The sequence below is a fragment of the Idiotropiscis lumnitzeri genome, chromosome 4 (genome assembly GCF_059441095.1).
Source record: "Idiotropiscis lumnitzeri isolate Australia: NSW breed Sydney's pygmy pipehorse chromosome 4, RoL_Ilum_1.0, whole genome shotgun sequence".
NCBI lineage: Eukaryota > Metazoa > Chordata > Actinopteri > Syngnathiformes > Syngnathidae > Idiotropiscis > Idiotropiscis lumnitzeri.
In genome coordinates, this window is record NC_142394.1 from 25,031,880 (window position 1) to 25,059,065 (window position 27,186).

Genomic DNA, 27,186 nt, shown 5'->3' on the forward strand with positions numbered 1-27,186 from the left:
TAGCGGCCACTTGGACAACATTTAATGGATGATGACAAAGACACAATGTGACATTTTGCTTTTAATGCAAAAAAAAAAAAAAAATGTCAATGCAAAAAAGGGCGGTCAACTTCAACGGATTTATGCAGTTTACAAAAAAAAAAAAAAAAAAAGTAAAAATATACATAATCATTAGAACAGCTGCTCACTTTCTAAGCATTTGTTACCGGTCATTCCAGCGATATTCAAATCCATTATATACACACACAATGTATACATTATAAACACGAGGGTCTTCTTTACATTTATGTGAGCGGAGTGTCAAACTCGGCGCAGTCAATTAAACGTAACACAGTGATATGATGCCATGGCGTCATAGACAAAAACAATAAACTGCAATTTAATGCAAAGCACCCAAAATTAAAAAAAAAAAAAAAAAAGCCTTTTTTTCTTTGGTAGTGAGCTCACGCACACATGAATAGCGTCTCGCATCAAGTCGTGCGTCCTTCCTGCTTGAACGTTTGCGTGGCAACCTGAGAAGCGTGAAGCTGTTTGTGCCCATGTCGACTTTGAGGAGTCTCGCCCGCAGGCATCCGGTCAGTAATGCCCGTATCCCACGGACATTCCCAATCCCAGAACGAGGCCCAGCCCCAGACTCTCCCTGAGCCCCCTCAGCTGCTCCTCTCCCAGACGGATCTTGTCTTCCAGCTGCTTCTGCTCCACCAGCAGCGCTGCCTTCATCTTCACAAAGTGGCTGAAGGGGACAAAAAGCGGCCGTTAGGTGGGAGCACTGACCTACATTTACAACACAAACTCTGCTTGTGCTAGAAAATTCTATTTCTTTATTTTAACATACACGGTCTTTATTATTATTATTTTTTTTTTTTTTCAGGGTCAGGGGCGAAATTTAAGGACTGACTCACTTTAAAGCAGTGCTTCTCAATAATTTTCTCTTACGACCCTCCCTCACCGCCCCCCAGCAATAAGAAACCAATTTGCTCCCCCTCACCACCACCCACTCTCCACCGCAACTATAAATGTTGCAAGAAAAAAAAAAAACCCTACACGTAGAGTTAATATTCACTGCGCACAATGGGTCAGTAAAGCGCCACTGCCAACTACTGGAGTGGATGTGCAATTACACTTTATATATATTAAAAAAAATCATCTTCCCGAGGGCGACACGCAACCCCTCTGCATCGCACGGACCGCCCCACTATTGGAGAAGCACAGCTTTAAAGGGACAAAGACGGATGATTACTTTGATGATTAAGGACCAAAGACGGAAGGGTGCCCAGGTCGAGGGTGGACGGACCGGCAAAATGGGGTAAAGTAACCATCTACAGCCCCTATGATGATTTAAATGTTTTAGTCATGTGATTAGATAATGTAAAGTAAGTGCAACAGTTTCTTCCTCTTTCATTGTTTCTTTGTATACTATTAACGGTTTGTACAATTCAATACCACTGACGGATAAATACATCAAAATCCATTTTTTTTTACTGGGCTGGTTGTGAATTGAGTTAAGAGACAGATGAAGTGGGTGGGAAGGGCAGCAAATGCAGGACCCTCCCCAGGTTGTACCTGTAGTCTCGGTGCTGCTCTGGAGAGAGGCACCGGGCCAGAACTCGGCTGACGGCCTGCTCCCTGCGGTCGACGTGATCCTTCAAGTCTTGAGCCTCGGATAGCTGCCTCATGAGCTGCCGCCTTTTCCCCAGCAGGGAGAGCTAGACAGCAGCCAAAGAAGCACAAGAGTGGATTTTAGTGGTCTTCAATTGGAGGTTGGAGATGCTATCACTCCCTAAACGAGGGGAACTACATATTTGTGGCTGACAAACTGTTATGGCAAGGTCGTCGTACAGCCGTGAGCCGCACTTCAAATTGCAGTCGACCAACCCATTCATTGTGTATGCGGCATTGTGCCTCCTAAGTATTTACAGAACGGACTATAAGGCACACCTTTATATAAGCCGGAGCAACTCTTTTGGGGAAAAAACCCCAAAACAAATAAATAAATAAATAAATCCCCCCCCCCCCCCAAAAAAAAAAACGATATACAAGAATGATTTTGTACTGTAAATGTACATTAACAGATTATTAAAACTGTGCCTTTTAACACGGCAACAACTTTGGTAATCAAAACAGTACAGACCCAAGAGAAAGAAACAAAATCGAGATTTATTTAGCGTATTTTCCGAACTAGCGCCCCTACTGGTGAAAAAAAAAAATCCACAGAAAAGCTGAATCGTTGTATTAGCCACATGGTTCAAAATCGTGGAAAAAAGTAGCGGCTTATAGTTCGGAAAATACGGTATATAGGGAAGATTTTCCCGCCTCCTCACCCTTTCATCATCATCTGTGTCAGGGTTGAGCATATCCAGCGTGGTCTCCACCCTCAGCAGACGTCCCGACAGAGACAGCAGCAGGCTGACCACCTTGTCCAGGTCACCGATGAACATACGGAACTTATCCACCTCGTTGGGCTTGCACACGCCCACCACCATGCCCTCCACCTCCTCCCCCAGCTGCGCGTTGGCTCGGACGTCGTCCTGAAGCCCACGCTGGGCTTCCCTCAGTACCCCCAGTTTCTTACGCAAGCTCTCCATCAACTGTCTCTACACGCCGGGAAATAGGGATGGGAAAAAACTGCTAAGACGGGAAGTCAGGCGAGAGGCGAGAGGAGTGGACGGCGCGGTAGCTCACCTTGTAGGTAAGCTCGTCGTCCTCTTCCCGTTCTTTGTCGGTCAAGTCCTTCATCTGGGACAGGAGCTGAGCCTTGGCTGCCGATGTGCTGTAATAAGAAGAGCAGCTGGAGCTCGCGCCCGACTGCCTGACAGGGGAGGACAAAGGAGGATATTACAAAAAAAAAAAAAACAGGACATTCGTCTCGATATAAAGGCGAAATCAACTCTCGTTACCTGTCCAAGCTGTCAGTATTGTGCTCGGCGTTATGGATGGCCCCCCTCCAGCTCTCCGTGCCCGACTCTCCCTCACTGCTGTGGGGGAAGAGCTCGTCTAAGCTCAGCCCCTCCCTGCTGCTCTCCAGCTCCTCCTCCACGGAGCTGCAATCTGCCCGGACGCCGCCCACCGGATCGGCCCGCGGCTCAGGTAAGGTGTCGATGTCCGTCTCCAAGACGGTGGCCGGTAACGCGAAGCAAGGAAGCTCACTGGTCAGCGCCTCCTCCTCCGCAGGAAGACCGTCGTCGTCTTCCTGGAAGTCGTCTATGTCCGTTTCTAAAGGGACGTCCAGCTCTGCCTCCAGGCTGTGCGTGGGGCTCGGGCTGAGGGTGGTCTCCGACTCGGTTCCGGTTTCAAAGATCTTTGGTGGCTCTGGACTCTGGACGTTTGCGCCCACAGACATCTGCTGCTGCTGCTTGTGGTCCAGCACAGAAAAACATTCAGGAAGGAAAACACCAACAAGGTGTCCATTTGTCACGGCAGGTGGAATCGTGATGTTGCTTTGAATTCTGGGAGACAGAGCTCTCGTCCACTCAGCTCCAGGTCTGGATGGCGGTTGGTGAGGTTTCCACATTTGATTACGGTTGGAGTCCGATTCACTGGAGAGACGCACAAGATGAAAACAATCACAAAAAAATACAACACAATTTATTTATACACCAAGTATGGTGGCATGCGCGATATATGTCGGACCTTTTGGGTTGGATGGGTGTGCACGACACACAAAAAAAAAAAAAAATAGAATAGAATACAGCGGCAATGGGAATCACTTTTCAAGATGGCAGTCAGTGTTGTGTTTTTTTAGCTGACCTTCTCTGAGGTGCTGGCGGGGCCGCCATCTCCCTCTCGTGCTGATCAGTGCTATATGTCGGGACCACAGGCCTGAAGCTGCGCCTGGAGAACATGGGACTGGGCGGGGCGATGGAAAAGGAGCGCTCGGGAAACTGATGGCCATCTGGCGGGGCGTGGGTAAAGGCGGGTTCTTGAATCCGAGGCTGGTGGCAGCTGCAGCGCGGGCAGCTCTCCACCACTTCCTGCCTCTGCGGTGGGAGGCTGTACGACCTCTGCCTGGACGGCTCGGAGGTAGAATGAGCAGAAGGGTGTTGCTCTCGCGAGGGCGGGGTCACGTTGGGATGCTGCGGGGGAACAATAGAAGAAGAAGCAAACAGCGTGTGGTGGGACGATCGCCTCCGGTGGAACTGCTCCCACTTTGGCGGCGGTGGCCTTGGGGGAGGGTTTTTCTTCTTCCGGGTCAACAGGTCTTGCTCTCCGTCCGCTCGTTCCTCCACTTCGCTCAGCGTCTGGCCGGCGGTGACGGAATGCGACGGCAACCAGCGCTGACTGGCGTCAATGTGGAGATCATTTTCGGACATGGTGCGCCCCCGTTGCGAGAGGGGGGCTGACGTGTGTCCGTTGCAGTCGTTTCTGTCGCCGACCACCCGCTCTGGGATCCATGATGCCTGCTGGGAAGGCTGAAGATGCAGAGCGATGCCGTCCGGGGGCTGGGGCTCCCGTCTCCAGCCCGTGTAGTCTCTGTTATAAGAAGAGACCAAACAACAATGACAAATGGGTCACGGCCAATTGCAAGGTGCACGCAGCGCACAAAAGTCGAAGTATTTTTCTTCTTTTTTATTTATAATCTTTTGGGGGGAGGGGGACAAACATCATGGCATTTAATCAATATTAATGAGAAAGTCCAAGTCCAAGGAGTCTCACAATGACTGAACTCACGCGTGTCCTAATAAACAGCAATCCTCCAGTTGAGTGTGGTCGCTTTGCTCTCCACACTCGGAGCATGACTGAGCGGGATTTCCTGCCAACCCCTAAACAACCCCGCCCACCCGCCCAAATTCTGCCGGGATTCACTTGGGGGAACAATCAGACAAAGATGACGCGAGCGTAACACTTGCAGAAATGTTACTGAATGCATAAATGGATGGTCTCACCTCTCGGTCAAGCTGTACTTCCTGCTCAGCTTGCTCGTTTCGTGTTGCCGAGCAGGACACTGCAAGGATATTTACAAGTAATCACAACCAACTTCTCGCTGAAATCGAACCCGGCAACCTCCAAACAAATCTCGTCAACGCGTGAGCGTCCACTTACATGCGTCGGGGTGTTGCTCCTTCCCGCGAATCGCTGCTGCAATGTCGCTTGATCGAGCGGGTAGAAAGCAGACGCTGGCGCTTGGCTGCCGTGGCCCGGATGAAAAATGTCTTGGCGGTTTCGGTCTTTGGCGAACGAACTGCTGTAAAACTCGTCCCTCTCTCTTGGCATCTCTTCTTCTCGTTCTTTTTTGAGACGGGCCCTCTCTAACTCGAGCTCTGTCTCGCGTTCCCGTTCCCACAGTCTCACCCTTTCCTGTCGCTCCTTCTCCCGAAGCTTCTCTCTTTCCACTTCCCTTTCCTGCCTTTCCTTCTCCTGCTGCATCTCGATTTCTCGCAACATGTCGTCCTTTTTTCTCCGTCTAGCACTCTCCTCCCATTCTCTAATCTGTTCGCTTTCTTTCTTTTGTCCGTCTCTGCTGGTACATTCTGAAGGCCTCCTGTCTTGCACGGCGTTTGGAAGCGGGGGCTTTTCTTGTTGCAGCCCCCCCTGATAGGAGAACCTTCGTTGGTTTGTGTACGGACCGTGCTCCCCTTCCTGGGACTTGCGACTCCAGAGTCCAGACACCGTGGAGCCAGCGGCGGACTTGCTTGTCTCCTCAAAAAACTTCATCCTATCCGCAAAGGGAAGGATGTCGGATTCTTCCATCCGAGAACAGGACGCGGAGCGACCACAAGGGGGCGCGCAAGTGGAGGTGAAGGCGCAAACGCCGTGCCTTGACTGCGTGACTCCTAACACACTCTCTCCAATGACGCCATACAGTCGGCTCGGTTGCGGTTCCGGTTGGAGCTTGTGCTCAGGAGTCCAACGCCAGCGGCGAGCTTTGCCCGCAGGCGCCGGCTCCTCCACAACCCGGACGCCAACAGGAAAATTCGGAACACCCATGTCCACAATTTGAACAGCCGGAGTTGTGGAGGATGAATTGTTGGCGTTTTTTGGGATTGAAGTGATTAATTTCTCCTCTGGTGCTCCGATTTGGTCGGTGGAAGCAATGGATGGAACTTTGGTTTCTCTTTCTTCAACTTGAGCGTCCTGGTCTTCAGACTCCTCATGGAGGTCTGCGCCATCCTCTTCCTGGACCGTTTCCCCGCAAGCGAGCAATCCTCCTGATCCGCCGCTCCTCTGAAGTTGAGCTTTCTTCCTCTGGATCTCATTCCGGAGGTTGGTTGCAAAGCGCTCGCTGCGGCGGCGGTTTCGCCGATGGTTCCTCGATGTGTTTGGCTTTTTCGCGGTAGCGTCAACGGGGACGGTGTCCTTTAATTTGCTTTCACTCCTCTCGTCTGCCTTTTGTGCCTCCTCCAGTAAAGTGTCGACGCTTGCAGCCGCACTGAGAGGCTCAAAATCGCCTCCGATTGTCTGGTCAGGACTCAGCCTGCCGCCGTGTGTCGACGAGGCAGCTGTGTCCTCGGGTACGCTCACAGAGCGGCCCCAAGCGTGGTGATGCTGAATGACTCGCATTCCTTCATCCAAGAACACAGACTCAGGAGTGGAGCAGCAGCTTTGGCGCCAGATGTTTGGCGGCTCCGGGCAATGTTTGTCTGACGCTTCTTGGCTCTCCACTGGAGACCAGTGGCTGCAAGAAGGATCCGAGGGAAAAGGCTGACGATGAGGTTCTGGCGAGGAGTTGTTGCTATGAAATTGTGAACACTGAACTTGTGTCTCCTCGAGTTCTTTTTGCCAGTGAAGACCGGTCGAAGCGGGTTGATCGATTTGGGACTGCTCGTGAACGTCGACCGAGGCATGTGATGTTAATGAAGCAGGTCCAGCGGAGGTCAACGAGAGCTGATGCGTGCTTGCATCCGCACCGTCGCTCATGTCACATGTGTAGTCTTCCGTTTGACTTTGGCTATAGATGCATTCGAAATGTCCAGTCTGGCTGGCTTCTTCTACTTTGAAGAAGCCGTTCTGAGTTCCCGCCACATTGGTTGGGGAAGGCACATTTTCCTCATAGGAAAAATCCGTCGGAGCGGAAGAGCAACGTTTGTTTGGGCAACTCGGGTTGTTCTTGAAATTGTCCCTGTTGTTCGGAGACTGAGCGGGATTGGTCTGTGCTTCTTTTCCGCATTCGCCATTTCTTACAATGTCAAAATCCCCGACCCTCGTGTCCTCCTCGTAAGAACAGGAGGAGGGTCTCTCTTTGACCTCCACGGGTCTTTGCCTGGGCCGGGTCAATGACCTGAATTTGAAGCCAAGCCGCTGTGCGTCAACCCGGGCTTCGCCGGATAAACTTCCAGCGGTCGTGACGCTCGGACAAGCCGGGTCCAAGCTTTGGAGGAAACTGTCCATGGGGCACACGTCGCCGGGCCTGAGAGGCACCGTGGTGTAGTCGGACATGTTCGAGCTGGCGGAGAAGGAGCTGTAGGCCGAGTCTCTCTGGCTATTGAAAAGTGCCGGGTCGACGGGTGAACGGTGCGAGTCGGAGTAAGGCTGCGTAATCGCTGTGGCTGTGTCCAAGCTCTCCATGGAGCCGAGGGAACTGCTCCGATCGGTGGACGAGTACGGTCTGCACAGCTGGCCCCACTGCATGGGCAAGTCACTGCAAGGAGACGGAGAAGGGATTTAGATCAAATGACATTCATTCCTCTGCGTGGGTCTTCGTTATACAGGACATTAAATTAGATAAGGTGTGGGAAAACTATGACCCGGGGGCCACATGTTAAACGTTTTAATCGGGCCCGCTGAACTTGAAAAAAATTAAATAAATAAACCTTGTTAATGTTTTATTTTCCAAATACTGTGGTGTGTCAAAGACAAATATTTTGTTGTAATGATTTTGTTCACTTTCATTTCAAATTTTTTTTTTTCCTCCGATGAGGTGAGGTTACCAAAACACTCCAGCCCCTCTGTCAAATTTTAGAACCCATTGTGGCCCGCCAATCAAAAAATTTGCCCAACCCCGCATTAGATAATCAACAATATAGAATCAGGAAAGGTGACGAAAAATAAAATAATAATAAAAATAATAATTATAATTAAACGCCCTCTTTTAGTTTGACCTCTTTCACACCTGTTAAACACACTACCCATTAAAACATGAGTAAACATAAAAAATAAATAAACAAACACATTGTAAATGTATAAAAACACACCAATAAATTGCAGCTGGGCTGCTGCAAAGATTTTGACCTGGATGTCAGTGGGAGGAAGAGAGGAAATGAGACAGGAGCAGGACAGGAAATGACCGTCACTCCTGGCCAATGAGGCGTGACGTGGAACATGCGAGCCAGCTGGTTGGCACAGACCAAGCGGCACCAATACGCATTTCGAGCGGGCGGATTGTGCGGAGCGGACAAAAAAAAAAAAAAAAAGAAACAAAAAAAAAGGGTCCCACACAAGCACCACACAAGGACCTCTTCCTCTCTTTGTCCACTTGTTCTGGGAGTCACATGCCATTGTGCGCAGTTACGCGCCTGTGTGGATGAGATCAGGCAAAAGAACACACACACACACACACACGCGCTTCATGGGAGACGTGAGTCTAAAAGAGGTGCATGATATCATTAATTCCTGTCCGACAGAGGCTGAAGAACAAAGACGAAGGCGTTTTTTTTTTTTTTTTTTGGTATTGTGAGCAAGTTCCCATTTCCTTTGAAGGACCAAGAGTTTAATCTCCACAAGATCATAACGCAAATATGTCGATGTGACAGCACACCAATAGACGATAGAAAAAAGGCTTCGGTAGTGGAAACTGGCAAGACCAGTGGTTCTCAGGATGGGGCACATGGACCCCCGGTGGTCTACGAGCTTATCGCTTGGGGATCGGCAAAATAATTTGTAATGGGCCCTTGGTGCTAATAAATAAGACTTGTAAAAAGAATGACTCCTCCTTTCTTTTGTTTACAGCCAATCAAAAGCTCTGATTTGAGTGTGGCGTGTCATTGCATGACGTTTTCATCTCTTAAATGTTTCATTTCAATGACATTTACGGGTACAAGTGGTACTTTTGCTTAGTTGGCGTTAGGATTTTGAAGGGGTCCTTGGAAAATGTCGACGACGTCCCCGTCAGAACAAGTTTTAGAAACCCCGGTCACTCAAGACTGTTTGGAGACGTTTGCTTGTTTATCAAGCGACGTTCAAGGAATTCACCACATCGGCGGTCCGGACTGTCCAAACATCAACGCGCCCGTGCGGACGTCGTCGACGTTGTCGCTTGAGATGTCAACACGCTTTGGATGTAAAAATTACGCACAAGGTTTGCCGGCCGGTGGAACAATTGAACACAAACCAAATGAAAGCCCATCGCTTGGCCCACCGACAGACAAAGAACAGCTCACTGGGGGATCTGATTGGTTATCACACTGAAGTGTTGACATAAAGGGTTTATAAATAGAACAAGAGCCTTCCTGCGTGGGATTAAAACACGATGATGTCAACCGTACGCTGGCAAATTTGGGCTGCGGGGGTGGTGCAGAGTACGAACAGTGAACTCCAGTTTAATCGGATTAGCATAGATGTTACAGTAATTCTAAACTCAGGGGTGTGAAGCATAAGGTCAGCGGGACAGAACCGGCCCATCGGGGGAGCCAATATGGCCTGCGATGACGGAACACAAATTTCATTTTTCACTAAAATGAACGGTTAGTGATCATTTTTCCCACCAGTGACATTCTGAAAATTGGCTATTACACAATTTTGTGCTCATTTTTGTTGAAAAAAAATTGCAGATAATAAATGGGGATATTTTTTTATTTATTTTTTTAATTATTGGCACCCAAAAGTAACAAATTGCAAAGTTTAGTAGGGCATCTTCTTCACCTTTTACGATACATTTAAATCCAGAAGAGCACAGTGGTGCCAAGCATATTGTGGCAAAAATGTGGCAAAAATGTGGCAAAAGTCCGACTTGGCCGTATTCGTTAAAAAAACATAACTCTGATTGGTCGGAATTTGCATTGAATTACATCGTCTCACCTGTTGTCGCTCGTATTCCAGGTTAGCGTGCAAGCGCAGGGGTGGAGCTGCATGGCAGGTGGAGCGGGAGGCGGGGGCAGCGGGGGGGAGTCGCCCGGGAGAGGGAGGCAGGCCGGGGGAGGCGGAGGAGGAGGGGGCAGGTCGTTTGGAAACCAGGAGGGAGGCCTGATGTGTGGGATGCTGCGTCTGCAGAGACAAGCGGGAGGAGAGGTGAATGGTCATACACACTAGATATCAGGCTTCCGGGTGAAATCTCTCAATGATTTTCCAGGGGAACTTAAAATATTTCACAAATTTTTATAGACTTGCCGTTCTTAAAAAGCAGAACATTGATCCATGAATGAACTGATGAGATTATAAACGCTAGTTAAAACTCATTACCAGCCCTAGGTAAAATGAATGTACTTTTTGGCTTCTCTATCCGTCAACGGCAGCAAACGAGTTCAAGAGACCTTTTGGTCACGTCGTTTGAATTTTGACATCATGAGAACAAGCCAACGCTGAACAACTTGTCAACAGTACCTCGCTGTCTTAAAGTGTCACAAGGTGTCATCTGCAGGTTACAAGAGAGACAAGACAGCAAGATTCACTAAAGTCCATTTTTAGGAATCAAACACTTGTAAATTTTAACGTTTAGGTCCTCTCAAATTTCCCCATTGTGGGACTAATAAAGGACATCTTATCTTATCTTTGCTTGGGAACAGCAAGTTAAAAAGTTAACAGTTGGACAAAAGGTTTAGCGCATTTTACCTGACAGCTGGATATTATATAATAATAATAATAATAAATATATGTTATTTTTAATAATAATAAATATTATTTTTTAATAATAATAAATATATATTATTATTTTTAATAATAATAATGACAAATATATTATTATTTTTAACAATAATAATAAATGTTATTAATTTTTTAATAATAATATATTATTATTATTTTTAATAATAATAATAATAATAATGCAGATTTATATAGCATTTTTGTTGACAATCAAAGACGCTTCAAGATGGATACATGCCTTCTTTTTGCACAGAAAATACTCCACAAATGTATTCCTGAATATATACTACATCAAGTGGTGACAGTTGATCTCACACACTAAACAGAACCAAGATCTGACATGACACCAAACTTTAAAAAATCTTGTCCGTGCTTGTCATGAGAGTAGAATGCACCATAAACCCAGCCGTCAACTAAAAAAAAAAGAAAAAGAAAAGAAAAGATGGCAGGCCGGATGTTGGCACCATGAGGGAAAAGAAAAGGAACAAAGCACTCAAGCAGGAAATCAACAAGCGCAAAGTATCACCTTGACAGTAGCAAGTATCGCCTCGCTGCCAGCTTACTGTCAAGTCAAACAAAGTGATAACTAAATGAAGAATACGCTTCTGGAACGTTCCAGAAATTCTGGCTGTGGCCATGCCGGGCAACAACGAACGCACGCTCCAGAATTTACAGGATGCTGATACCAAATCCATGATGAACTACAGAATTGAAATGACAAAAGTGGAAATAGAAGAGTCAGATTGAGAAAGGATCTGCTGGAATGTCCCACTTCATAGCACACAGCTGAGCGATAGCGCAAAGGTCAAGGCGCATAATCTGAGTCACACACACAGTCTCAGTCCACAAAACATTCGCCCGCCAATGCCAGACGAAAAGATAAGCGGCCAGACGGAGACGATAAGAACTTCTTGGCGCTCGCAAACGCTCCAAAAGAAGTCAAGTTGACACGGAAACCCACCCGAGTGACGAGGAGAAGCTTCCAGAGGCAAATGTCAAGTTCAACGCGTTCGCTCTCCAACGTCCAAACAATGAAGTCTCTGAGATCCCGCCCGGATTTGGAGATCAAGCTCCTCCTTCCACTAGACCCGACGTGACCGGAGCGCCCGGTTGTGACCACCAGGGGGGCTCGGGAAAAAAGGCGAGGAGCCCGCGTCACCGGTCGCTCCGGACTAAGCGGGAAAGCCCTGGCGTGGATCCTCACGTCCCCTCTCCATCCTTCGTCTGCTGGAAGGCAAAACGGGACTTTTCCTCTCGCGCCCACCCTCTCTCTCACTTTCTCACTCCCCCATCTTTGCCTGCCTCCCTTGCATGCAGGATGTGTGAGTCAGTCCAAGAGGAAGTTTGTGGAGGGCAGATAAAGTGCGGCACCGTCGCTAAAATAATAGCAAAGGGTTCCGAAATGTGATTGTTTGATGGGGAGGAAAATGCGGAGGTACTTCCTCCTAAGTGGCTTTGAGAAAAGGTGACAGACGACGGGGGCTTTTTTTCCATTCCAAAAACAAGATGTGGCGAAAGAAAAGCTCTGAATGAGAACGGTCACTTTGATTGGAATGTGACAAATAAAAAATAAAAAAACATGCGGATCGACATCAAGAACTTCTGGAGCTGAAGGTTTTGAAGTTTTAGGAGGCTTTTCCTACAAATGAAGGTTTCCGCAACTCCTCTAACAGACTCAGGAAGCTGCAGCCATTTTTAATTTCTTGCAGAAGATAAAGAATGTGCCTGTGAGTCTACCTGTGTTGCCGCACTTTTTGTGTTCAGATATCGCATGCTCTTCGTTAGCCCGTCTATGGCGTTTTGCATCGTTTGTCAGCATTAAGCTAAACCGACTTATCGAAAGCAAAGTGACGCACGCGGTTGCTTTAAATTTAAAGTATGATTTTTTATTTATTTATTTTTTTTTAATTAACTATCTGGACGCCTCTTTTGGGAACGTTTGTTCACCATCCACCAAAGTGCCGCTTCTCACGAAAGAAGTTGCCGTTAGCTTACAGCCACCATTCAGCGCTTGTATCACAAATCTGCGCTTTCAAGTTAAACCAATAAGTTGGCTCAACAATTGCTTGTTTGGAAATACTCAAATCAGGTCTCTTGTCTCTCCAGGCACGACTGTCTTGAAACTTTATCTCAGAGAAATAACACTTTCGACTCTTTTTATCATCAATTTTCCAATAAAGATGACAACTTTTTGTTTGACCCTTTTTATAATCACTGGGACTTTTTTCAACTATTAAAATAATTGAGTTGAGTAGCCCAGGGAATCGTTTGAGGTCACTAATGGCCTCAAACGACTTCCTGGGTAGACTCCATAAGGATGTGTGTTACGTACATGCGTGTTGCTTGTCAGATTCCTTACATTCCGCACGTTGCCTTCAAAGGGCTAATGCGGGAAAACCGAAACAAGCTCACCTCCTCCCCTTGTTACCATTGTGTCGCTGCCTGCCATCGGGACCTATTTGTTTGCTTTAGGGCTCGCGTGCTTTGTTTATGTGTGAGTGTGCGTGTGTGTGTGTGCGAGCGCAATCATTTTGCCCCATGGCTTATCATCACATACTTTGACACAGGCACTCATTCCGCCTGAATGGAGTGATGAGAAGATTGGTAAGAAAAAAACTGTCCATTTACATTACATGGGCCAGAACTGCGGCTTGTGAAGGCCCAAGGCAGATTACATTCGCATGGCAACACACACAGGCTGAAATCTGATTGGACCCAAAAAAAAAAGACATGCAAAAGAAATGCAAGCAAATGTAGACTGTTGGGAAAAGATGAATAAAAAAAAATAATCATGGAACAAGCAGTGGTTTCTTGAGAGACAACTTGATTTTGTTCCATGATCATACTTGTAACGCAAAGCACTTGTATCTCAAATCGCCGTTCCCTTCTGAAATGAATGGAAATTCCACTAATTCATTCCAGCTTCGCTCCAAAAATAATAAAATTAAATAAAAATGTGGTTTTTCAAAGACAGAAACAGCCCTTTAAATATAGAGTCATGACAGAAAATAAACATCACACTTGCCTTGGCCACCTGGTGGTAGTACAAGACAGTTGTATGGATATACAAGGAGACAGCCGTTTTTCAGAGAAGATAAAGCATGTACAGTACTGTAGAATTGTCCGTCTACAAGTGTTGCTGCATTGTTTGTGTTTGAATATCCGTTGCTAAAGAGGTTATCACACCACCACATAGATGTTAATCCTTGCCTATGCCATTTCACAGTACATGTCAACAGTAGCATTCGGGTACCAAACTAGAAGCAACCAAAAAACAAAAATTGGAATTCTTCGTTTTAGGTGTAGTTTGACAGTAAACTTCAACTGAGCGAGAGAGACAGAGTGAGAAAGGGACAGAGAGAGAGAGCGAGCAAGAGGTCTTGAGGAATCCCAAGAATGTGTATTGTTGCTTTGGAAAAGCACCGATGGGGGGTCAGACTATTGTGTTGCCAACTACTTGGCCACCGCAGACTTCAGTCCTGCTCGGGTCCCCACTATAGCTATAAAACCGGATGTGTGTGTGTGTGTGTGTGTGTGTGTGTGTGTGTGTGTGTGAGTCCATTCAGCCCATCCATCGGTCGGCAGTCAAACTCCCAAACAATCCAAAGCATGCATGTGAGCCAGCAAAAGTCTTTGTGCTGCTTTGAACCAGCATCTGCTAACAACAGATAAGCAGCGGTCAGCAAGATCAGCGCGGTGCGGCGGAGGCGGCGTAGCGCAACGCAAGTCAGGTGATTGTTTGGCGTGGACCAACCAGCTGCAATTGAGCTTCATTTCCAACTAGGTATAATTTGCCCTTTCCATTTTTGAAGTGGCAATCGGAAATCATCTCATGAGTGCAAAGTACACAAATCTTTTGTGAAATGTAGGTAAAAGTAAAATAGCATCAAATAAACAAATACTCAAGTAAAATTGCCTTAATAATATACTCAAGAACAATAATTGTACTCTTTTGTACACATCTTGTTCTACGTCTCTCAAACGTTCACAGGATGAGACTTTGGGAAGAAGAGGAAATTGCGCACAAGCGGAGGAATGTCCAGTTGCGGTGGGTCTCGGAAAACAGGAAGGACAGCAGGAGGAACATTTCCAGGTGAAGGCGACAAAAGCTTCCTGAGTATCTTTCCCATCCACAAATGAATAACGGGGAGAAAGTTCAAGTGACCACGGTCATGTGGGATGAAGCCCAAGAAGTGAGAGAACAAGCAAGCAAAGATGGCACTTTTTCAGCTTTGCATTCTTGAACCTTGCTGCCTTTAACACACATTGGAAAGAAAAAAAAAAAAAGCATCCTTGCTTGAAATCCTAATCCAAAAACAAACCCAAACATAAACCGCCATCCACCCGAGCTTCTGGCCGGCGCATGGAATTCCCGTGGTTTCCCAGATTTAGCCTGCACGCCGCCTGCTGGCCCTTCTTTCTGTCGGGAAATCAGGATGAGTGATGGGAGAACGTTGGTTGGGAGTGAAGCACTAATTGCCCATCACAAGATTCAAGAATCCAGCCATGTGATCAACATCAGCACAGAAACAAACACACACACACACACTAAAGTCAGAAAATTATAGCGTAACCAGAATATCGAGGGGAAAAAAACACGTCTGAGGCTCCTGCAAAACACGAGCTTGCCTTCCCCACATTGACATCATCTTGTAAAAATCCAAAATGCTGAGCGACGGTTTGCCGATGTCTCACTGTAAACTCATTCGAATCAAGCGGCTTTGAAAAAGCTTTTCAATTGTTTTTATAATTTTCTAAAATTCCTAATTGAATTAGAATTAATTATTTATTTCATTCAGGAATGATCATGTAGAATTCAGCCAGTCCTCCCTCACGCGTCTCCAGTCCAAAATGCTGCAGCTCGACTTCTAACTGGAGTACGGAAGAGGGAGCACATAAGTGCATTTTAGAAATCTTTTTAGGATACTTCTGTTTTTCTTGAAATCTTTAAATGGCCTCGCCCCAGCACACCTGCCCGCCGCCTCAGGTCTGCGGACTAGACGCTACTGGAGGAGCCGAGAGGGGATCGAGCCCTTTCTGTTGCCGGTCTCCTCTCTGGAATGACCTTCTATTAAATGTCAACTTTTAAAATTCATTTGAAGACACATTTTTATACTTTGGCTTTCGACGCAGGTTTTCCCGTGTCTACTGTATATGTGTTGGTATCATTAATTAGTATTTTCAATTACAGCGTCTTTGTCATTGAATTATTTCCATTTTATGTTATTTGTTAACGCTTTGTTACAGCTGTTGTGAAATGTAAGTTTAAAAAAAAAGTATTTTATTGTAAACTGTATTTTTAAAATGGGACAGATAACTAATAAATATTGTTTAAAAAATTATAATAAAAATATTTTTTCCCCTAATGTTGTCATTCATAGAGTGGAAATTAGGCTTTGGTGACAAAATAAATAAATAAATAAAAAATATCTGACTAAAACCAAAATGTACGAAAATCAAAGCAGAATTTCCAATAGTAAATAACGTATCCAATTGATCTGTTCCCGACAGCAAAATATATTAACAAAAACATCCATTTAATACAGAATAATGATAATATAACATACGGAAAACAACATAGAATAAATATAAATGACTAATAAAATGGATATAATGAGCATATTAAACACTGGTTTGACTTTTTATGAAGGTAATATTACATTTTAAGCCCAATGCAAGTTGGTCAAAAACAGAGCTTCCACTATTAAAACAAATAAATAAATTGTTGTCATTGTTTTATGACTCATTGGGGTTGCAAATTTTACCTCCTGACGGCGAGCTTGAGGATCCTGTACGAGCCCTTGATGAGGATGAGCGCCTCCTGCCGGCTGCCGTAGAGGGCCGAGCCGTTGATGTTAATCAGCTCGTCGCCCACTTTCAGCTTCTCGCAGCGGGCCGCCTTCCCTCCCTCCTCGATCTGGACCACACGCATACGGGAAAAAAAGTTATCCTCGCGCGCCCACTTGGAAGGTGACTGTCACCATGGCAACGCTTCCTTGCTTTGTGCCGCATCTTCAGACGGCCCGCACTCACTGACATTCCTCTGCCGTGCGTGTGCGTGCATCCAGACAGGGTGAGGTCACATTCGGCATTCAAGAAAGCGAGACAGAGAAGAATAGCCTCTCTGTGCATATTCTACACTACACACACACACACACACACACACACACACACCCCGGTCAGACACACCCTTTTTTGGGGGGGAAAATTTACTTCATTTGTATGTGTTGGGGTGTGTGCGCGTGTGTGTGAGTGTGTGACGGTGTTTCTGTATGTGTGTAAGGCGGTGCCTAAGCATGAAAAGGCTGCAAGTGAAACCTTACATTAGTGCGAGGTCGAGGCCGAGAAAATGACAGATTCACGTTTGGAGAAAGTATGTCAACAGTGTGTGTGTGCGCGCGTGTGGGGGTGTGAGTGAACGTGTGTCTTCGCACAAATGAAAAAAAAAAAAAGAAGTGGCAGTGCACACGCAAGGTTTGTTTTCGAGGATTCAAGGATGCAGCAACACATGTAGACAGACAAAATAACAGGCATATATTATTTATCCTCCGCATAGAATGCCTAATATCTGCGTACATGTGCTCTCAAGTCCTAACCTCAAAGTCTATTGCCATTTTGTCGTAAGATTATCAAGTCCTGAGTTTTTAACCAAGTCCCAATGACCCTCGTCCACATCTCTGATCTTTCTCAAATTTCCCCATTGTGGGACTAATAAAGGACATCTGCGACAACAAATGGTCTTGTGGTGGCCCTTTAGCCCCCAGCTGTTAGCCATTCCGAAGAAGAACATCTGTCAGCGTTTGGCCCGCAACAAAGAAGCCCTAAGACAATCCAGAAGAGTCCAAAGACCCTCAAAGTGGCGAGGCCTCCTCGGAGAACAAGGAGAAGAACCGCAGCACGTTGGACAAATACGCTTTGGACCTCTGCCCTCCGCTCGCAGCCGTGTGAGCTTCTCCTCCCTTCCTCATACAAGGCCTTCTTTATCAAGGCGGGCTGAGGGGAGGGGGCCCAGATGGAAAAAGGAAAAGCTCCCACGCTCACACACCGGGCATTGGCCACAGATTACGAGCTGCTGCCGCCGCATTTTTTTTTTTTTTTTTTTTTGCTTGCTTTCATCTGTTCATTGACAAGACAATTAAACACATACAAAATGAGAACACTTGCAAGGAGAAGACCCAAGTTGGAATCAGAGCTCATGAAGTCACTCACTAGGCCACGCCCTCTTAAAGGGAAAGTAAACCCTAAACATTTTCTTCAAAAGAGTATGTTCTAGATCAGGGGTGGGCAAACTTTTTGATTGGCGGGCCAAAATGGGTTCTAAAATTTGACAGAGAGGCTGGGTCAGGAACAGATGGATGGAGTGTTTTGGTAACCTCACCTCATCGGAGAAAAACAATACATTTAATTTTAAATGAAAATGAACAAAAGCATTACAACAAAATTTATGTGTCGGCACACCAGAGTATTTAGAAAATAAAACACGAACAAGGTTTATTCATTTAATTTTTTTCAAGTTCGGCGGGCCGGATTAAAACGTTTAATGGGCCACATGTGGCCCCCGGGCCGTAGTTTGCCCACGCCTGTTCTAGATGAAACACAGAATTCTGATTAATTAACAAATTAAGGTTTGTGGAATCTAGTCAAGCAGTAAAATCCACCCGTATTTAGCCGTCTCGGGGGGAGGGAGGCCATTTTGTCAATACTGGCACCCGAAAATGACATCACGGTCGCTCAGGGCTCAGATAACGACCAATCATGACTCAGCTGGAGAAAACGTGAGACGTGATTGGTGATTACCTGAGCGTGGAGCATCTGTGATGTCATTTTCAGGCGACAGAAAATGACAAAATGGCCGACCCGCGAGATGCCTAAAATCGTGTGGATTCTGCTGCTTAACTCATATTCCACAAACGCGATATTAATCCGATCGCCATGTTTAGACTAGTCAAGGTGCGTGGAACAAATGATCGCAAATAATTTTTTATGAGTTGTCGTCCCCTTTAAAAGCCGATGAACAAGTGCGACTTTCTGCTTACACTTGAGAAAAACAGTTTAGGTTTTAATATTGATAAATGACATTATATTACAAGGCCTGTCCAAAATGGTATTTGGCTAAGTTTCAAACAGTGGAACACAAAACGCAACTTGATGCTCCCAAAGTAGCTCCCATGACTGTAGCGGGAAGGGGCGGAGTCAGAGGGGTGACGCGCACAATGAGAGTTTTGTCTCCCATTTTCCACCTCCATCTCGACTCTCGCCAGCGCGCACCACACGGCGCCCGCCTAGCAATGTGCCTGGACAGTGGCAAGAAACAGTAAACATGACAACAAAAAGAAAAAAAAAAAAGGGGAGGACAAGATGACAAAGCAGGTCTGGTGGAAAAGCCAAGCAGAAGCGCAACGAAAAGGAAATGTTCACGGCAAGAATGAATCACTGCGTCATGTCGCGATGAGACGACACCAACGTTTTGCAGCAACACATAGACTTGACTTCCTCACAAACTGTTTTGTTTTATTGTTTTTGCAAAATTCTGTCCATAACCACAATACCAGGAGGGCAGTCAAGGCAAATCATGTTTGGAGGGAAAAGAAAAACAAAATAGAGTTTCATTCAGCTACAAAGTAAATCTATAAGAAATGAAACATCACTTGAATTAAAGTTACACTTATTAGGCACCTAAAGTCATTTTGATTGTTTTTTTAAATTTTCTTATTCTACATCACAATAACTGCTTGTATTAATTCGAGTTTCTTATCAGCCATTTTGAAACTCATTCCATCGGAGAAGTGATTTAACAGCATTTGCCAAGCGCAACTCGCTACATCGGGAACAGGAGTTTGGTAAATAGTCAACGACTGCTCCAAAAAAAAGAGGCTTCAACGTGTTTATTGGCGCAAAAAGATGAATGTTACTGCCAAACTAATAAGAAAAAGAGATTTACACTTGTACTTGAATTTTAACTAGCTTCATGCTAATGCTAACAAGTATCTATAATGCAGTCCTTTAACGCCTTAAGCAACAAACTGCACACAAGCGGTGCAGCAACACATGTAGATAGACAATATAACACACTGCAAATAACGACAGTAACATTCATTAGTGCCGTACTGATGAGCTGAGAGAAGTTGCAATTTCTCAATCTTAGACCGCCCCCAAGTGGCCAAGATGGGCAAAAAGCAACACAATGGCCGTTCAATCGCCGTAGGATGAAAAACATTGCTTGAATTCATTTTCATTCAAACTACAATATCACTCAGTGCTATTTGCTATTTGGGGGAAGGCTGCAACGGAAGAATGGCTTATTTCGGAGCAAACTCAACTTATATCACAAAGCACGTAGACGGGGTTCTAGTTCAACTTTGAATTGAAGCAACAATCAAGCGCCTCAAATTGACTGGAACATCCGCTCGCTGTGTCCAGACGCCGCCCGAGAGAAAAGAGCTTAAAGCTCCAGATTACAGATAGACACATTCCAGACCCACCCCAAAACACACACACACACACACACACCTGGACATAGGCACACACTATGCATATAGACACACCAAATCCAGAAATCATTAGACAGTTTGCACATCACCTGAACGGAGAGACAAACAAAAATAATGTTGTCACAACACACATGCACACGCGCTTCTTTGTGGCGCAAGGTGCATTTGCTTCATAAATATTGCCGTCCAGCTCATCAGTTGTACACAACTGCTGCTACACTACATGTGTTTTTGCTCAGTCAGGACAGTAACACACACACACACACACACACACACACACGGCCCGGACAATAGCATCTCTATCTGATGGCAGCCTCATCCACCCCCCACAGAGAAGACGGACTGAAGGCTACTTTTACTGGAATGTAGAGACTAAAACACACACGCACACGCACCCCCACACACACTGTGCTCGTCAGATTGCCCTGCACCTTCCAGCATATGTTCAAAAATGATTTGGCACAGTTTTGTGTCAACATTGACAGCAGCAGGAGGAGAGAAAAAGAGGATAGGAATGTGCCAGTGATGTCTCCTTTGAATCGAAGAACACGCGCGTGCGTGTGTGTGTGTGCGTGAGCCTGACCAGTGCATCTTGGTCTTTTTCACATCTTGTCCGCCACTGACAATCGGCGTGCAATTGCAAAAAGTTTTCTGCACCCATTTCGTCACGCATGTTGAGCAAGCTCGTGACGCGCCCGTCCGCCGACGTGCCGTCACACAGCTGATGATGAGTGTGTGACGCACGCGCGTCTGCACACACCCTGCAGCAGCAATTTGTTGTGCTTCGGCTGGAATGTTGACCAAATGGCTTCTATTCCTTCTGCCGTCTTGGGAGCCCCCCCCCCCCCCCCCCCCCCAAGCTGCCCTTCAGGCGAAGTGCGCGCACAACGCACACACACAAACTTCTGTGTGTGTGTGTAACTGTTGGGACTCTCACGCGGAACGAGAACAGCTTGCAAAAAACACTCAGACCTTTCTGAGCTCGACATAGCCACAGGACACAAAATTAGAGTCCAGTTTGGATTTTTATCTCTCCCGCTCACATTTTCCCAGCGTGTGCACGTGTGTGCGTGTGCGTGAGTGTGTTTCCAGATGAATGAGCTATGGTTTTCCATTGCCTGGCTGGACCGGTGAATGGAGGCGCGGGCTGGGCAAAATGTATCGTACACCCCTACACACACACACACACACACACACACACACACACGTATGCCTACACGATCCACGTGACATAAACACGCACGGCCACCCAGCAATAATTACTGGCAGTAAAAGTCAAACACGCGCACTTATTTCAAGGAGCGTGACAACAAGAGCACACAACGAGCTGCCGGGATGCCTCTCGCACATTTGCCGAAGACGAGACACGCAACAAACGACGGCACGGATTCGAGTGACGCGGCGAGGGAAGCTGCCAGATTTGACTTTTGATTTAAGAGCGAGAAGCCAGGTTGTGAACAAACACAATGCAGCTCAGCTTCGTTCTCGACAAAAACACAAGAGAGAGCAAAAGAAACTAGAAATGTCAATATTTGTGTTTTTTTTATTTTTATTGTCGATTCATTTCCTAAAACGAATGTAGACGGCAGTATTGCAGTCATCATCATAAAAACGCGGTACGCACCACACAAAGCTAACAACGCCTTTCAAATTGCCGAGTCATAACGTTGTCATCTGAACTTGACTTTCTACTTGATCTCTGCGCCGTGGTTCCATTCAGAAAGATTCTCGAACATTGAAACCAATACTTGATGTTTCGTGCGCTATCGAATTTCCATATTGTCTCTAAATACTTTGAATAACGCCAAATTATTGCAATGGATTCAGAGAAGTAAGATATTGCCCATCCATTGACTTTTGGAGAATGATTTGATGTTGTCAGGAACACATTTGGAACGTCAAGTGAACGCTAGCTAGCTGTCGGTTTAAAAGAACAACGAAAGACGAAAAGTTAACATTGTTAATTCGGATAAGAGGCAAATTATTTTGTGTCTAAAAGATTTTTGCGTTACTGTGCAAAGTTATGAAAACGGGTATTCTAGAGATTTGACAGTAAAAAAACAGAGGCGCAACAACCAATGAATCCACAACTAATCGATAAATAATTGTCAACTATTTTGATAATCGATTAAAGACCGTGCTTAATTTAAACTTGTCCAACTCCTCAAGCCTCTAAACAGTTAACATTGTCAAAAGACGCATTCGCTTTATGCGTTTTCAAAATAAAACATTTCTGAACATCTGCTTTTACTTTGAAAAACAATGATGAACACTTTGTTTGATTTGCTGACGGTCACTTTGAAATGATGTCCCGTTTTGAACAAAGGGGTAAATATATCATAAAATAAATATCTGATTAATCAAAATTAATAATTAACAGAGTAATTGATTATTAGGAAAAAAAAACTTTTGCACTGAAGTACAATTCAGATTTTGTACTTTTATTTTGAATTTAGCACGGGAGTTGAATCGGTATTTTGTCGTTCCTTTCTTCTCTTTTTTTTTTTACCTTACCATCCGCACATCAACTTCTAAGTGACCATTGTGAAAACTTTTAGCCAGCTCGGCAAAACAAAGCCAACCACATTGAATACACGACTACACACTCCTGAGTGCAAAAGTGAGCTGTGATGGAAGCAAGCGAGCCACGTTGGGCAACAATGCGAAGGGCAGGCAAGGGAGGGATTTCGACTCACTTTGGTGATGACGAGCGGCTCTCCGTGTTCGGTGCCCCCCTTGAGCGTGAAGCCCCACGGCGCGCCGCCACTCAGCTGCACCTGAATGCGGTGGAAGGAGACGAGCTGCTCCACCGTCTCCATGCTGCCGGTTGCCTGCCGCCCGCCGCCGCTTCCCCATCGGCGCCGAGGCTACAATAGATGCACGCGTCGCCGACCAACCGACGCGAGAGAGTGGGAGGGACTTTGGGAAAAGTTTGGAGAGGCAGTATATAGCCACGCCCACTGGCACGATCCGTGGGCGTGATTGACGACTCGCTACGCCAATGGGAAAGCAACAGTTAGTTTGCGGTGGCGTCTTCAAGGCGTTCTACGGGAATAAAAAACGTTCATAGTGAGACATAATCTTTAAGTATTAAAAAAAACGGCACTTAAAACTCAATTTAACACCCATTCAACAATTCTTGCATTTTATTCTCGCACTTTTTTTACACGTAGCTTTGGTTTAGTTTATCTTTGAAGTTGACTTAAAATATTCAGTAATCGTGCTGAGAGTGTTATCATTTGGAATGTTGTGTAAAGTCTGCTTTTTTTGCGCTTTGGAAGTGACATGAAAGTGTTACTTACTTCCTCCACCTGAGGCCGCCACGGCGCTGCAACTTTTACGCACATTTTACGCACGGGTCACGTGGCTTCACGGCGCTCGGTGGGCGGTTCCCTCGCACCCGAAGGGTTAATTGGGGTCACCCTGACTCCCTGGGAGCGTTAAGTTGCGTCCGTGACGGCCGGCGAGCCTGCAGTGAGTCGCGCCCGCGGCCACGCCGACGATGGTCGCCGTTTGTCGTCTCCTTGGTGGAGCTCACTAGCGCTCAGCGCTTCTCGTTCCGAACATGCGTGGCCAGCACCGCTTCCCGCGCGTCTTGCTCCTGTCCCTGGGCCTGGCCCTCCTCACGCTCCCGCCGTGCGGGGTTGCGGCCGGATCCAAAATGTCTTCCCGTCGCGGCGGGCGTCGCCGGGACGCGGAGACCCGAGGCGCTCACCACCGGCCGCTGACCGACGAACAGAAGGCCGACCAGAACCTGCAGTTCATGTTGAGTTTGTACCGCAGCGCGGCGGGACCGGGCGGTAGACCCAAACAACACCGGAAGTTCGGCTCGAACACAGTGCGCCTGCTCAGACCCTCCGCGTCGTCGGTGCACTACCTGCCGGCGTCCAGAGGTGAAGATCACGTTCAGTGGCATGACGTCTGCCAGGGAGTTTCTGTTTGTATTAAAAAAGACAAAAGTCATAGCTTGACATGTTCAAACTACTTGATTTAATGGGGCTAAAAGTCTAAAGAAGTTTAATCAGGATCTTCATTTCGATCACTGCATATCTGATCATGTTCTGAATGCTAAGAGACAAATGCTGAGGTCTTGTTGTCTTAATCTCTCTTTTTTTTTTTTTCACTTCTTGAAGACCACCACTACACATTCAGCGTCCAGTACCACGTGGACGTGCTTCCTTCGGAGGAGCTGATCCGAGCATCCTTTGTGCACCTTCGATCTTCGTCTTCTGCCGCCCTGCCGCCACCCCGCTGCCACGCCCGAGTCACTTGGCCAGGCGAGGAGAGCCTGCTCACCACCATGGAGCCCCACCAGCGCTGGATGGAGGCGGATGTTGGCACTCGTGTCCTCCGGGGTGAGGCGGACGGGGGGCGCTTGACCCTCACCGCCCAGTACTGGTGCACGGAGCGGGCTGAAGAGGGCGTCGGCCCACCCCGCAGTTGGCGCGGGGAGCCCCACCTGGAAGCCCCTTCGCTGCTTTTGTACCTGGAGGAGGAGCGGGACAGCCAGGACTGGATGATGAGGCCGCTGTCAGCGGTCAAAGGAGGAGACCTCATGAGGCGGCTGAGCCACTGGCACCCCTTCTTCCGCCGGCGCCGCAGCTCACAAAGCTCCTCGCCGGATCCTCCGGTCACTCCCGCCTCAGTTATCGCCAACATTCCCGCCGCTGTGAAAAGAAAAATGGGCACGCCCAAGAACCGCTGCAAGCTGCATTCCTTCCGCCTGTCCTTCGACGAACTAGACTGGGGTCACTACATCGCGCCGCCCGTCTACAACCCTCGCTTCTGCCAGGGCGACTGTCCGCGCGTGCTAACCTACGACTACCACTCGCCCAACCACGCCATCATCCAGACCATCATCAACGAGCTGGGGGTGGGCGATGTCCCGCCGCCCTCCTGCGTGCCCTACAAGTACATGCCCATGAGCGTGCTGGAGGTGCACAAGAAGAAGGTGGAGTACAAAGAACTGGAGGACATGGTCGCCGAGTCGTGCACGTGCCGCTAGGGGCTGCTACGAGCGCGTCACGCGTGAACGCGATCAGAAGCAGGCGCCGGCCGGGGGCGCCGTTTGGACTCTGCATTCATGCCGAGATGAGAACGTCCACGCGTCGGCGTCACTTTGTGTTAAGCACTGAAAATAAATATGGCTAACTCTCTCCAAGGCATTCCAAACTCAAACGTTGAAAGCATGTCATCTTGTCGATCCAAATGCTGAAATGCCTTTTTTTTTTTGTTGGCTTATTTATTAAACTCGCTTCTCCATAACGCTGACCAAGACGATTTTAACGTGTCGGATGTGAAGCCCAAATCGATTTTGTATCTATTTATAACAGGAGGGGGTTCCGAGGGAAAATGAATAATAAAATAAACTGCATGTTTTCTAAAGCCTAATCTTTCTGCTTTGTTTTCACTAAAGTTAGCAGGAGGCCTCCGAAATCAAAACTTTTTCTCAGCATAATCTTCATTCCTGACATTCCAATCTAAGATTCTGTTGCACCAACACCGCCAGTGCAGCAGAAGGCGCACCTTGACCACAAAGTATACTTGAATACACACATTTGACCTGAAATATCTGACGATCTGAAATGACCTTTCCTGCACTTAACCCGAAAGCTGAGCCTGTTTAGTCGAACCCAAACTGGCACCTTCTGCCATCTAGTGGGAGAGCATTTTATTGTTCTGCCAATCGCTAATTTCGAGTGTCATCACGAGACAGACTGGAAGGGTCACAGAAAGGTCAAGAAGTGGACGCCGTTGGAAATTTTCAGCAAGTTGCACATTTGTCGTAAATTAGCAGATTAGTGGGTCACGCGGGTCTCAACATGCGAATCTAGGTCGGGCGAGGCAAAGTCCACAATGGCGTAATCTCCCAAATGCTTCTGGGTATGAGAGTTCTGTGAACCGGACAGATAGTCAGATGAGGTCACGTCTGCATCTGTTTGATGGGACAGCAAAGTTGAGCGATGCCACGCGGCGCCCATCTGCGCGCACACACAAGCCCCGTTTATCGGGGAGGATGCGCTATTTTTATTTATTTTTTCAAAAATGTTTGACCTCCCCCGCACGCATTGATCATTTTTTAAATTATTCTTGTCACTCGCTAGCTTACTCACTTCTCCTAATAAAATTCTCAAGCGGTTTTCTTGTCACTCCGGAAGTTGACTGGAAACTCAAAAAGATTTGGATTTAAACACCAAAGTGTTGACTCCAAGCGTATTTCAGCATAAGGCTGCTAGCTTGATGCTAACATCAAATGTCAATTTACAGAGAACTATGGCAAAAAAAAAATAAACTGCGACCCCGTGGAGGGTTTTCACGTACATTTTTTTTTTTTGTTCTTCATCACTTAGCATGATGGCCAAGGAAGAAACAAGTTGCAATGAGACTCTTGGCTCTGGAGCCCACATTTGAACTCTGACCCTTGCCAGAAGCAGACGTGCTTCTACTGGCCGTTTCTTTCTGTCCACAAAGCGGGGCTCAAAGTCCTTCGAGCCGCCCCAAAATGTTTTGCCAAGTATTTGTGCTCAAGGCCAGTCTGAGTCAACAATGACTTCTTGCCAAATGACAGCGACACCACCTGGTGGCGATCGGGCGCTGCAACTCTCAACCGATGTACGCCTACATAAACACTCTCACCAACTTTTATGTTGGAAGTGCAATGACGACCCATTGAGGCCTTACTTTTTTTTTTTTTCTACTTAAAAATGGATCGGTACTTCCACTCTGACTCCTTTTTTTTCCAAGTATCTTTACTCTTACTTAAGTACAAAGTGTGAGTTCCTCTGTCACCTGTAACATACACGTACACACACGTAATTTAAACGTGACCTCACGTGTGCGTGTGTTATCTTTGTGCATACATGAAACGAGGGTAAAGTGTGTGTGTGTTCTTTTTTAAACACAAAGTCCCATTTAGGCCACTGAGGTGATTACCCGCACAACCCCCACCTCGTTCACCCCC

At 46.7% G+C, this 27,186-nt stretch overlaps 2 protein-coding genes across 3 annotated transcripts; one reads left to right on the forward strand and one right to left on the reverse strand.

The window, feature by feature from the left end:
- On the reverse strand, nt 1–26,511 carry shroom4 (shroom family member 4). 2 transcript variants are annotated; one of them, XM_088292903.1, is made up of 12 exons: nt 23,528–26,511; nt 22,922–23,270; nt 16,500–16,651; nt 9,952–10,137; nt 5,041–7,576; nt 4,884–4,942; nt 3,748–4,470; nt 2,898–3,536; nt 2,683–2,809; nt 2,322–2,594; nt 1,564–1,706; nt 1–733 (listed from the first exon to the last, which is right to left on the reverse strand). In XM_088292903.1, the coding sequence occupies exons 2-12, from the start codon at nt 23,042–23,044 to the stop codon at nt 577–579; spliced, it is 5,118 nt and encodes a 1,705-aa protein (XP_088149029.1). In that variant the 5' UTR covers nt 23,045–23,270; nt 23,528–26,511; the 3' UTR covers nt 1–576. The 2 variants fall into 2 exon arrangements, with proteins under 2 accessions (XP_088149029.1, XP_088149028.1); XM_088292902.1 differs by having other exon boundaries at nt 22,922–26,511.
- Nucleotides 23,642–25,616, forward strand: bmp15 (bone morphogenetic protein 15). The gene is made up of 2 exons (XM_088292905.1): nt 23,642–24,118; nt 24,359–25,616. Exons 1-2 carry the CDS (start codon nt 23,791–23,793, stop codon nt 25,228–25,230), a joined length of 1,200 nt encoding a protein of 399 aa, XP_088149031.1. The 5' UTR covers nt 23,642–23,790; the 3' UTR covers nt 25,231–25,616.
- Nucleotides 26,512–27,186: the final 675 nt, after the last annotated feature.

What these genes read in the sequence shown, in the direction of transcription:
- bmp15 (XM_088292905.1), top strand. Translation starts at nt 23,791, where the DNA reads ATGCGTGGCCAGCACCGCTTCCCGCGCGTCTTGCTCCTGTCCCTGGGC. An exon ending in CTACCTGCCGGCGTCCAGAG is followed by an intron (nt 24,119 to 24,358) that starts GTGAAGATCACG and finishes CACTTCTTGAAG; the next exon opens with ACCACCACTACACATTCAGC.
- shroom4 (XM_088292903.1), bottom strand. Translation starts at nt 23,044, where the DNA reads ATGGAGACGGTGGAGCAGCTCGTCTCCTTCCACCGCATTCAGGTGCAG. An exon ending in AATACTGACAGCTTGGACAG is followed by an intron (nt 2,810 to 2,897) that starts GTAACGAGAGTT and finishes CTCCCCTGTCAG; the next exon opens with GCAGTCGGGCGCGAGCTCCA. An exon ending in GAGCAGCACCGAGACTACAG is followed by an intron (nt 734 to 1,563) that starts GTACAACCTGGG and finishes TGTCCCCTTCAG; the next exon opens with CCACTTTGTGAAGATGAAGG.